This window comes from Myodes glareolus, chromosome 14 (genome assembly GCF_982192425.1).
Source record: "Myodes glareolus chromosome 14, mMyoGla1.1, whole genome shotgun sequence".
Lineage (NCBI taxonomy): Eukaryota > Metazoa > Chordata > Mammalia > Rodentia > Cricetidae > Myodes > Myodes glareolus.
Genome location: NC_142039.1, coordinates 28,393,851 through 28,407,308, shown reverse-complemented (window position 1 = coordinate 28,407,308; position 13,458 = coordinate 28,393,851). Strand labels below are relative to the sequence as shown.

The window sequence follows — 13,458 nt, the reverse complement described above, 5'->3', positions numbered from 1 at the left end:
TGGAAAGACGAGTCTGCATAAGAAGGAGGACTTTCACCCAGCAGTGTCTACCCCAGCAAGGGGACCTTAAGACACTCAGGAGGCAGATACTTTGAAATGTACTCCAGCGTCTTGTCATATCCCTGTTCTCCATGTCCCTTTGGATCTTTCCATGACCCCGTGTCTCTCTGTGTCTGCTGTGCACTGTGTCCTGATTGGCTTCTGTATTTCTTTGCTGTCTCTCATGTCCTTTTCTGTCCCCAGTGTGTCCCATCTTTGTTCCTTAGTATCGCCTTAGGTGCCTTTGGTGACCCTTCCATTCTTGCCTCACAGCCATCTACTGGCAGGGTGAATGTGTAGAGTGTACACTGAAAAGGACCCACAGATATTCTTTGGTGAGAGGAGAAGATACTTTGACAGCCAGCATCCTGTGGACAATCCACCTCCACACCTGACTTCCTTTGTACACACTGGCTTCACCCTTCTGCTCTCTGTGCTCGGTCTGTATAAGTGACATCATCAGTCACTGGTCTTAGGTACCTCAGAAGTGACAGAGAAGTGGTGCAGACCAATCTTTGCACATTGTGAATATGCATTTCTCTCATTGTTAATAAAAAGCTGATTGAATTTTCGGGGCAGAGAGAATTCTGGGAAGAAGAAGGGCCATGTCAGAGGAGTGCCAGCCAGATGCAGAGGGAGCAGGATGTGTTCAAGTTGAGGTAGCAAGTCATGAGCCACATGGCAACACATAGATTAATAGAAATGGGTTAATTTAAGTTATAAGAGCTGGCTGAAAACAAGCCTAAGCTATTGGCTGAGCATTTATAATTAATATTAAGCCTCTTTGTGGTTATTTGGGAGTGGCTACTGGAACAAAGGAAAAACTCCGCCTACAGAGGAGCAGAGCACCTCCTTAGCTATCAGCTTCAAGTGACTTATGTGGTATCCTGGCCTCCAACTCGAGCTTTTACAAGCACCAGCATCGTTCTTGAAAGTGAGGGTATGCATAAACATCTTATGGAATTCACGGGAATCAAGAATATCAGAAGTTCTCCCAATATTGCCAAGTGTGGTTGTTCTGAAAGTAACAGTGGCCACTGACATCTTTGTGTTCCACATTGCCTGCCTTTGTTCATCTCCGTGTGGTAGGAAACATCCTTAGACTCCTAGGACCAGGTTAATATTAACATTTCTTTCTGTGGAGACAAAAATTGCCACAGGAAAAGAAAGGTAGTTACCTTTTGTCATGACGATTCCTGCCAGTGTTTTGTGGCGGGCATACACAGATGTCAGGCCAACTGTCAGCTCACGGAACTTCTGTGTGACCAGCTGGGACACAGAGTCTGCAAAATCCTGTAAGACACAAGAGTCAGTGCTCTTTGATGTGTTGGATAGAAGCAACTTGTGACAACGGGCTATTGCACACCCCTCTCCTCAGGTCTGCCTTGCACAGTCCTCCAGAGGAGTCCCCCCTTGCCTGCTGCCTGCTTCTCCTTGATCCAGGCTGTTAGGAAGGAGTTTGGTGAGAGGTATAAACCTCCAGCATCACCTTTCCTGGAAGTTACCTTGTGCTTGGTTTGGTCCTTGCTCTGTATCTGGGCAGGTTCTTCCCTTTTGTTTGAGAGAGGCCCTGCTCAATATATATGGGTAGGCCCCTGTTCTGTATCTGAGCAGGTTACTGTCCTGTTTCTGAGAAGGTTCCTGTACTTGTGACTGAGAAGGTCCCTGTCCTGTATCTGAGCAGGTCACTTTCCTGTGTCTGAGCAGGTCACTTTCCTGTGTCTGAGCAGGTCACTTCCCTGTGTCTGAGCAGGTCACTTCCCTGTGTCTGAGCAGGTCACTTCCCTATGTCTGAGCAGGTCACTTACCTATGTCTGAGCAGGTCACTTCCCTATGTCTGAGCAGGTCACTTCCCTATGTCTGAGCAGGTTACGTCCCTATGTCTGAGCAGGTCACTTCCCTATGTCTGAGCAGGTCACTTCCCTGTGTCTGAGCAGATCCCTGCTCTGTGCCCTTTACTGAGCAGGTAACCTTTACATGAAAACACACAGTTCCTTCCTATTCTTGTCCTGAATAGCAGCACTCTCAGAGGAGACATTCAGGTGAAACTTGAGAAAAATCCTGAAAGAGTAGCAGGGTGATTTGCATTCACTATTGGTCTGCTTTCTTTTTAGACAGTGCTCTCAACCTTCCTAAGGCTGCGACTGTTTAATACAGTTCCTCATATTATGGTGACCCCTGACCATAACATTATTTTGTTACTACTTTATAACTTCAATTTTCCTACTGTTATGAATCATAGTGTCACTATTTGATATACAGGATATTTGATACGTAACTGCAAAGGGGTCATGAACCAGACTGAGAACTACTGTTTTAGTCTGATTCAGAGAGCAGTGTTTAAGTAGTTAGAACATCTCAGGCTACTGTTCTGGAGAACTGACCACCACAGCTTATACCATAACCTCCCCTCTCACCTTCAGACAGACAAACACACGAACACAAGAATGCACACATGAGAAGATACAGCATGTATTACACATAGCATATACATACACCACATAAATATAAATGCACTCACAGTACATGAGTACTGTACACATGCATGTAGGCACACATGTATGCACACATATACATGTATATCCATACACATAAGCCATACATACATACATATGTGCACACAAAAGTGCACACACACCAACTTATTCTAAGGCCAACTCACACTTCTATTAAAGCAGCATGTGTACAGTAGGTAACAAGGCCTAGAAGGTGTGACTCTGTGGCTACCCCTCCTCCAGGTCCTGCAGCTGCAGCCTTGTGTTCTAGTTTTGGAACCCCACGTCTTTTCACTAGGGAAACTTGCATGGTGTGACTGTCACAAGTGGCACAGAAATTGCTTGGAATCCCAATTCAGAAGTCTATGAACTGGGATAAGTCATTCAAAACCTCTGAGCCCTGATTAACCAGTTCACAAGGTCATCCTTTTAATTTTCATCTGGTCGTGTTTTGGGAATGATTAAATGGATTATCACTTCTTAGATGCTTAGCACAGTGCATCACACTTGGTAAGTGCTCGATAATGATGCTGCAACTGTTATTCCTTTCATTATCACTCCCGGCCCTTGCAGGTAGGGACAAAAATTTTCTGCAGCCAAATAAAAACATCCAATATCAAACTAGGTTGTTTTTTATTTTTTAGTGAGTTAGATATTAATGTTTCCATCATGTGCACTTTGCTATTGTGCAGGCAACTGAATCTTAGACATCTGCTATATAAAACTAAGAGATAAATTGGCAGGTCAAAGATTTCATTTGTGTGCAATAAAATACGTTCATGTGCAAACAGGGCTGTCTCAGGAAGCAATCCTGCCCACAAAAATATCCCCCAAGTTTCCCCTGCCAATTCTTCATTGATGAAGGGCGGGCAGTAGCGAGGCCAGGGGCCTCTTCCCAGCACAGACTCTGGGATGTGACAGCCTTAGTTTCCAAGCTGCTGTCACCGTCCTGGCAGGTGCTTGTGCTTTGAAATGCTTTATAAATCACTATGGAAACTCCATAACGGACAGACACTCCAAAAACTGGGCTTCCCCTAAGTGGCTGCAGTGCTGTGTGGGGAGGGAAGAGGCAAGCCCTGAGTTTTCTGGGACTTTGGTTTAGATAACTTCTCACCATCACTCTTCCACTCAAGCTCCTAGGTGAGAGATCACGACATCCAGGAACTTGACAGAGAGACAGGATTTCATCAATAAATCCTGGATCGGCTTGAAGCTGCCCTGTCCTTTATGTGTCTTAGACACTGAGGTCTAAAGTCTACATTTCTAGACATTTTGTGTACTAAGACATGGTGCGAGGGAATGACTGTAAGTTGGGGGCTTAGAACAGTAGAATTGTATCGTATCATGGTTCTGGAGGCTGAAGCCCAAGGTTCACAGGGCTGCGCTCCCTTGGAGGGTGTCAATAGATGATTCTTCCCGCCTCGTTCAGTGTCTGGTGCTCCACAGTTTATCACTAGGGGAAGGCCTTCAGGTTTTATACTTGATCCTATCTCTGATCTTCTCTCGGCTTCTTGACCCAGTGCGGTGATTGGCCCATACTCCATACTTTCCCTGTGTGATGTGCTGTAATAGAGATGTAGTTCTGGCATCTCCAGGAGCAATAAGGCAAAAGAAACCTGTTCTCCTTTAAGGTGCTTCTGAGATGTTGGCATTGGGCTCCATCTCAGCCCCTGACTTCCTATGGCCTTCTCACTCTGCCTTTGACTTTTCCTCTTCTATCTCTTGTATGGTTCCCTTTGCAATGAGTTCATGATACATCAGTGATGCAGGAGGAGCTCATGGCGACTCCCTTAACCTGACTGCATCTGCAAAGATCCTTTCTTCACACATGGTTGCCATCACAGTTATTGCCCATGAATTCGGATTCTGTCCCTCCACTGCGCTCTGCAATGTTTTGCTTCTTCTGGCTGTAAAGGAGAGGATAGATATTTTTTCCCCTACAGAGGCACAATCTATTTATTGCTTTTCTTATTACCGTGACAAGTCACCTGACAAGGAATAACTTAAGGGAGGAGGGGTTTATTTCAATTTATAGTGGCCGGAGCTACGGCCCGTAATGGTGGGGGAAGACATGGCAGAAGAAGTGTTGTGCTCACAGTCAGGAAGAAGAGAACAGATGGAAGATGGGGCCAGGCTGGAAATCTTCTCAAAGCCCTGTCCTAGGTGTTCTGCTTACTCAGGAAGGTTCTCTGTCTCAAGGACCAAGTGTTTGTATAGATGGGTGTATGGTGTTCATTTCACATTAAAACCACAGCACATGGCTTTCCTTAATTTCTATTTACATTTGAGCAGCTCCACTATTAATCTGAAAAAAAAATGAAGGGGTTGTTCAAATAGCAGCATTATGGTCACAATGAATATCCCCAGTGGCAGACTAGGTAGCAGCCTTCACCGTAGGCCCTGAACCTTGCTATGATCAAAGAGGGTGGCGTCATCATCCTCTGAAGAGAAGTTCTGATGTCAAATCTCTAGAACTTGGGGACTAAGTTTCGAGCTGGGGATAGGAAGGGACTCAAGGTTTGGCTGACATGTACAGTTCCTCCTCTTAGGGATACAAATGGTGTCAAGTGCTCACCACGAGAGCCCGGAGAAAATGATCAAAACACCTTCTCAGTGAATAGGGCAGCCCCCATCCCAGGGGCTGTGTGGTGGGTATGGGACCACCTGCGTTATCTTTCCAGAGCTACTAGGCCTCTTCAAAGGGGGATGGTCTAGAAACCAGATTTGATGGCGCAGAGTCCTAATTCCATGCAAGACCTTATGTTTTGAGGTCTTGTGCAGGTTTGGGAAATTGAGTGAAGCTGCCCACCCTGGATCCCAAGCATGCTGCTTCTACGCCCCCAGTCCCCTGCTGGGTCCCATTTGGTCAAAATAATGAGAAAGGCTTGGGCTGATGCTGATGTTTGATGTAAATTGAACCTTGAAGGAAGAGAATGGGATTTCTTGTGTTTCCTTCCTCAAATTTCTATTTCTCAGGCGAGAGAATGAATTTGCCCTCCTTCCCCTGCACACCAGCAGATATGCTACCGACGTGTGCATCCTGAACGTCCATCTTCCAGGAATGACTGTCCTACCCTGAAGGTCTCAATGACATCCTGTCATCTCCACATGACATTTGTCTCTTTATCTGGGGAGTCAGTTTCTAGTTTCTCATGCATGTTAATCTCTTTCCCAAGCTTTACAAAGAGCAGTCTATAAGTGTCTTCTAAAATCTCTTTCTTGGTATTGGGCATTGTGTCTTCCTTAGAGTTATTCTAAACAGCACGTTTAATTGTCCTTTCTTTCTATCATAAAATATTTCAGTGTTCAAGAATGATAACAAGGCCTTACATGGGAAGTTTCTTAACTGTTTTGTACATGCCTGATAAAGCTCCCACTGAAGTCCCCAGAATAGGATTCCCTCCAAACACTGAGTAATCACGTAGATTACAGAAGACCAACATCATTTTGGAGATCTAAATATCACTCTGTCTCTGTTAGGGATGGGAAGAAATGCAGACAACAGAGACTTGGGGCCTTTGTATGCATTACCTCATTAATCCTCCCAAAGAGGGTACTGCCTTTTATCCCCTTTGGTTACTGAAGTGATGCCACCAAAGTGTCCTGGCCAGGATATGACAGACACAGAATTTAACCCCCATTCCACATATGTCTTAGACTTTCCATGCTGAATTGTAACCTAATTGCTCCAGCAAGAAGCAAGATTCATGTCTTAAGACGTCCCACATACTTCGTTCCATCTGCATGCCCTGTTTGTAACTGGACATACCGAATGTGTATTGTCATCTCGGGGAGGGTCAGGGTGTACACAGAAGGCCCAAAATCCCTTGACACCCTCTGGGCTGGTATCCCAGGATGCTTTGCACCCATTATGAGTTAATTAGCCCTGAGCCTCTGCGATCCCCTAATGGAGTCATTTGAAGAAATGCTGAAGCAGAACAAATCACATTTGGTTCGGATCTCAGCATTTCCACAGATGATGGCTTCCTCGACTCACTTGGTTTGGCAAAGCACATGGGCCGATGGGACTTCAGGTGCTGTTCGCAGAGTGACAGAGACCTCTAGCTAGCACAGATGGCTTAGAACTGAGAAAAACAGCGGAGTGAGATTGTTCATGGGGGCAGGGTTTTCCTTATCTGGCCACTTCCAGGAGGCCTAAGATACAGCTCCCAATTATTAGGTTACAGACCTTGGCATTTCAGTCTTGGGAGGGCCATGTCAAGGCCGGCAGTAACTGTTCCCTGCCAGGACAGGTAGGTGGGGGCTTCATCCTCTCAACGTACACAGATACCCTGGCTGTCATATCTGCTTATTAATCTGTGATATGCTACTGTGTCTCTGGTCCTTTAAATGCTAGAGACTGGTGAGATGGCTCAGTGGTTGAAGGCTTACTTCCAAGCTTGTTGACCTGTGTTCCATTCCCAGAACCACACGATGGAATGAGAGAACCAGTGGCCACAGGTTGTCTTCTGGATTCCATATGAGTACCATGGACATACACCCTTTCCCACATAGACACATATATCCAAATAAAATGTAATAAAAAAGTTTAAAACCCTATAATTGTTCTTTGTTTGCAGTATTTAGATGCTTTTTCTCTTGATTACAGCCCACCGGTGCTTAGAATGCTAGCAATATCCATGTGAGATTGGAGCAAAATTTTGTCTTGTATGAAAATATTTACCAGTTTCATGTTTTTAATGACATGAGCCGCCTTTATGATTGGGAATCATTGCTTGTGTTTTTTTTGTGCACTCTCTTTGCTCTGCTCTAGTACTGTGTGTGCTCATGAACGTCACGGACAATGGTGCACATCTTGAACGGACGACCGAGAATATGAATTCATAAAATCCTCAGGCGTGAACTAAATGGACATATGCGTGACTGTCTAAGGGCAAAATTTTCAGGAAAGAATGGATAATTTTCCTTTGTTAGTGATCCTCGACCTTCTTTCCAGCTGTAACACATAGTCTTTGTCTGCAGGCCTTGTCAGCACAGATTTCTACAGACTTCCTGGCTTAAACAGCAGCTATGCCTTTGCTCGCACTGTGACGGCTGGACGTCCTAGATTAAGGTGTGAGCAATCGGCTAAGTCTCATGCTGAGCCTCTTCTCTTGGCTTGTGTGCACTGCCACCCTACTGTGTGCTCACATAGCCTTTTCTTGTTGTGTGGATAAAGGGAGAAAGCAAGAACGAGCACTCTATTGTCTTTTCTTTAAGGGCACTAACCATGGAATCAGGGCCGTAATATTGTTTGACTTTGCTACTTCCTCAGAGGCCTGACTTCCAAATCCAGTCACCTGGCACGTAGGGCTTCAGACATGTATTAGGGACACACACTCATTCAATAGCATTCTATGCACCTCCTAGTCATGTTCTTTTGCATGGCAAAACATACATTCATTCTAACTGCCCAATAGTCTTAACTCAGTCCAGCATCAATGTTAAAATCTCAATTTAGATTTTAAATAACATCTAAATAATGTGTGGGTAGGATGCCAGGTATAATTCATCATATGGCAAAATTCTCCCCTAGCTACCTAGGAGTGGGGTGTCCTAGGGTAGGGTGTCTCAGATTTCAAGGATCATGTCTGTGTCTTCTTGCTGGCCAATTGTAAGCATTTTCAGTATGAAAGTAGCCATTATGGAAGCTTCAGTTGTGTGGAATTTTAATTTCTACCTTGTGGATTCACATGGGTGAATGCCACAAAGCATGGAATGTTTATCTTCTTTGTTCCAGGTGAACTTGGACCAGTAGAAAGAGAATTTGAGTGCTCAGGGATTTGTTTTGGAGATTTCCTCTGACTTGGGTGCAAAGTTATTGACTGTTGCTCCATATCTCACCAGCTGGGGCTCAGTAGCAGCCATGACAGATGCACAGACTGTGGTTGCCTTCACCCTTCATGCCTGGGCAAGGGCTCCGGGCAGACATGACAGCTGCCGTCTCTAGCCCAAGCAGGCTCCGTGAGGGCATTCTCCACTAGAATCTCCTTTGCTGTAACCTTCTTCCTTTTGTTATTCTGGAAAACCCTTTGAAGAATCTGTACACTTTATACTAAGCCCATTTCTTAACTAATGTTTCACAAAGGTGACTGGAAGAAGAAGAAAGAGAAAAACAAATCAAGGATTCCTTTAACTTTTCTGACTTTGGGTGGTGAACTCACTAAAATAAGGACAACTTTTCAGTTGTGCGTTAGGACTTTTTTCTCTGTTGTTTAACCAGAGTTACTTTCTGTGATCTCTTTAATGAGTCTTGCTCATGGCTCCAACATGAGGCTCTTCACTTCCCTTTGAAGATCATAACAAGATAAGCAGCTGACCTCTATTAATAATCCCCACCTCCCCTAATACTCTACCTCTCCTAATACCCCACCTGTTCTAATGCCCCACCTCCCTTAATACTGCCGCATCTCACAAGTTCTTATCTCCTAGAAATGATAACAGAACATGATTTGGAGTCATGTTCATTATGGATTCTTAGCCTCCTCATTCTGTCAGGACAAATTTGGTGTTTGTTTTGTTTTTGTCTTGAGGTGGAGGCTCACCATATTGACTTAGGCTAGTCTTGAACTCTTGGGCTCAAATCCTCTTGTCTCAGCCTCCTGACACTGGATGTATGCCATGGAGTCAGCTCACTTAGGACTTTAAAAATTCAGAGACTTACACGACCTTTGTGTTTGGCAATTACGTTTTATCTATTTATCATCTATCTATCTATCTATCTATCTATCTATCTATCTATCTATCTATCTATCTTTCTATCTCATTTATCTCTATCCATCTATATATCATCTATTTATTCTTTTTGACTTCCTTTTATGTATGTGTTATTGATCTACCATATCATATCTTTTTTAGACATCTTCCTATGTTGCCAGGCTAGCCTTAAACTCATGCCCCAGTCTCCCAGGCACAGGGATTTCAGGCATGTATTACCATACAAGGCTTAAACATGCACATTTTAATGGCTGTCCCAAGTCAATTTTATTTATTTACTTACTTATTCATTTGTGTGTTTACAAGGTGTCTGAGTACGTGTGTAGGCATAAGCGCACACATGGAAGCTAGGAAACAACTTCAGGTGTCATTCCCCAGGAGCTGTACACAAATTTTTAATTAACTGTCTTTGCTATTTGACAACTATAACAAATATATGTATATTATATATATGTAGCAGCATTATATCTATAAACATACCCTGACTACTCTCTCCAGTATCCTCTTTATCCCTTCTATCACTGTCAACTCTCACTCATCCCCATTAGTCCCTTACTCAGATTCACGTTGTTTTGGTTTTTATTTGTGACTCATTCAGTTTCCAGGACTCACTCTGTGGCAATTTGGCTGGAATTATCCACTGGAGTCTGATGGGGTCATCAGAGGGGACACAAGTGAAGGCGTTGATGCTCTGTGAATCTATCATCAGCAAAGAGTTCAGCAGAAAGGTGTAGGGCCTTCTGGATTCTCCCTTTCCACATCTGACTATTGTGGGGTTCATTCTTGTGCAGATTCAGGGCAGACCTCCCCAGATGCAAGAATTCATGATTTCAATGACTGCGTCTTGCCCAGAAAACACTTCTCAACTCTTCTCCCTAGTTTTGGCTCTTAATTGTTTTCTCTCCTTCTTTCTTGATATTCTCCAAGTCTTATATGGGTTTTAGAAATATGGCCTATTTAGGGCTGAGCCTTGTTCGTCATGTATCCTCTCCACCCCGTGCAGACATGAGTTTCGATGTTTACCACTGTTCATTAGAAGGAGAGACAGGGAACGCCACTGGGATCTGAGGATTGCTGGTCAGCAACCCTCAGGGATCTGTCTCTCTCCACATCCCTAGATCTGTACCACCTTCCCCACCATCTTAGGTGGGCACAGAGGGATATAAACTCATGCTTGTGTGGCAAGCACTTTACTAACTAAATTACCTGCCCCTTCCAATCCTTAGATCACTTAAAAAATGTGTTTACAAAGGACACTTTGATAGGATGCTTATGTACTTTGTGTAGTTTATGTGGTTTTGAACAAGTTATTATTATTTTATTTTATTTTCAGACCTTCAATATCAGCGAATCAATCCCACACCAGTTATGTTTTAAGGGGTTATTTATTTTGGGGGGTAAAACTTACATACACCATAAACCGTCAGGAAGGGAGCCTAGTCGCTGGAGCAGGAGCCGGGAGCAGGAGCCGGAACCAAGAGCCGGAACCAAGAGAGCCTGATCCGGATCTGCGTCTCTTTTTAAAAGAGAAATATACCACGCCCCAGTGGGCTGGTATTTCAGCAGCTATTGGCTGACGGAGCGGAAGTCGCTCCCCGCTGCACTGTGGACTCGTGCTTCAGCGACTATTGGTTGAGGCAGTGGAAGTTACTCCCACAACACCTTCAAGAATCATTAGGGAAAATGTTGGGTTTAGGAAGGTCCAGAGAAATCATGGGTTTGGACTTTTCTGCTCTATTTTTAAAGTCATAACTTTTTTAAAAAAAAATATTTATTTATTTATTATGTATACAGTGTTCTGCCTGCATGTATGCCTACTTGCCAGAAGAGGGCACCAGATCTCATTATAGCTGGTTGTGAGCCACCCTGTGATTGCTGGGAATTGAACATAGGTTTTCTGGAAGAACAGTCAGTGCTCTTACCCTCTGAGCCATCTCTCCAGCCTGAGCTTTCCCGCTCTTCATCTTTCCATTTTCCTTTTCCCCATGAGAGTCCTTCACGTGTCCATTGTCTCCATAGTGTGGCTACTTTAAATCATGCATCTGTATGTAGCTTTAGTAGTTGAATTTGTATAAGTAAATGGCGTTATTTTTGATTATATGGGAGTTAGAAGCAAGATAGAAATTTGGGATTCTTACAGGGAAGCGTAGATGTCTAATTGGACCCTAGAGTTTCATCATTTTGATTACGGGGCGCTAATGCAGTCAACTTTACCTCACTCAACAGGTCTTGCAGTGATTTCATTTGCTTTTCCACCTGACAACTGGTTTACACCAGAAGCACCTAAAATGCTCACATTTGAACTTACATTTGATTAGTCCTTTTCTCGGCATGCGCATGTATATGCAGTACGTGTATATATGTATTTTTGTGCTTGCACGTGTGTGGGTATAGATGTGGGGGCCAGATGAAGATATCAGAAACCTTTATGATTGCTCTCTGTCATATATACTGAGTCAAGGTCTCTCTTTAACCTAGAAAACACTGGATTCCCTTAGTCTCTCTAGTCAGTTTGCTTCAACAATCTCTTGTCTCCCCCTCCTGTGTGCTGGGATTCCAGGCAGGCCACCATGCCTACCTGTCAGGGTTCTAAACTCTAGATCATTCGTGTTTGGCTTTACCCACTGAGCCATTTTTGTAGTCCCTGCTTGGTTTTATAAACTCGAATTCCAAGTCAGTACTGCCTGAAGTTTGTTCAAGCTCCAGCAGTTGAAAAATGTGTGTAAATTTAGCACAAAACAGTTTAAAAAGCAAGTGAGTTGTGAGTTGTGAGCCTAGCTATGCTATGTTATTACTTTGAAGCTTAGTATAAGACACCTCACCCTACTTGGAGGACATGACTGTGTACAAGCCTGTGCATTAACAACTTTGGGGATTATAACACTTGCCTATAGTTTCTGCCTATTTGAACTTTGAACTTGAATCATAGGAGCTAGACATATTGATTATTCTTTCTCATTGCTGTGACCTAACGAGAAGCAATTTATGGGAGGAGAGTTTTATTGGCTTACTCTTTGGGGATCTAGTCTACTATGATTGAGGAGGCATGATAGCTAGGCTGGCTCTGTCTGCGACAGGAGGTAAAGCATGGTAGGCCAGGTAGTAGAGAGCTAGATAGGAACCAGGGCTGGGCTATAGCTCCAAAGGCTTCCCCCAGTGACCTATCGCATCAGCCAGACAACAGCCCCTCATGACTCCATAACCTCCCAAAGAGTGCCACCAGTTAGTGACTGAGTGTTCAAACACATGTGCCGGTGGGGGCCATTTCACACAGAAGCTGTAAGAAAACACAAATAAACCTAAGCTCGCTTCTCAACAGTTGAATTGCCAGCCCCTTCATAAAGGCTACCTGGATGTAGAACTCTTGGTCTTCATTAGTCTCCTCCTGACTCCTATAGCATTAGAAGCTAAGCTCACTCTTGATATTGCTTGTCCTGGTGTGTTTCTGCCTCCTTCCTGTATCCTATATGCACACTGTTTCATAGCTATTGCAGACAAGTAGCTACTATTTTAATTGAATCTGTATTGCTCAACAGTAATTAAGGCAAACGACACTGAGTTTACCAGGCACCAAACACTTCCCAAGTTCCTTACCTGCATTCTTTGCTCTTGACCTCACAAACTGCTTTGTGGTTAAAGTTATGCCTCCATTTCTATTTTCATTTGTGAATTAACTATAGGATATATAGCCCATTATGCATGTCTTGTAGGTTATATAGATTAACCACACTGGTGCCCTGAGATTTCTCCGGAGTCAGAGTGTGATGAGCAGTCTGCACTTTTGCTACACTTTCAGCCTCCTCAGATGAATTGTCAAGAACGTTACTATCCTGGGGGACTTAATGCCTTTCGCTGTGGTGCACTGGCTCTTGCCACCTGCCTCTGTCCCTGCAGCAGTGACCGCGCATCACTTCCAGCCTCTTGATCATCAGTGAAAACTCTGCTGGGACCACTTCAATGTCATTCCATCTTGCCACCTGTGTCAAGGGGGTTGCGAGTCCTGTCATATGAATGTGGAAGTTTTAAGGGATGTGGTAACTTGGCCAAAGGTTTCTTTTTTAACAAGTGGGTAGTTAAGGTTAGACTACAGTGGTTTTGTCTAAGTTCTGGGCTATCTCAGCATACTATCTGATGCTCCTTTGAGGTTATTCCACGAATGGTGTCAGGACAGAAATCTGATCATACAGTACAAATCCTTCAAAACCAG

At 44.0% G+C, this 13,458-nt stretch overlaps 1 protein-coding gene across 1 annotated transcript in view; it reads right to left on the bottom strand.

The window, feature by feature from the left end:
* The window catches only part of Adarb2 (adenosine deaminase RNA specific B2 (inactive)), a 547,609-nt gene that overhangs the window by 94,146 nt on the left and 440,005 nt on the right, over positions 1–13,458 (bottom strand). Inside the window, exon 4 of the mRNA XM_085699197.2 lies at positions 1,218–1,332. Coding sequence (XP_085555323.2) covers positions 1,218–1,332 — 115 coding nt within the window. The remainder of the gene's footprint in view (positions 1–1,217; positions 1,333–13,458) is intronic.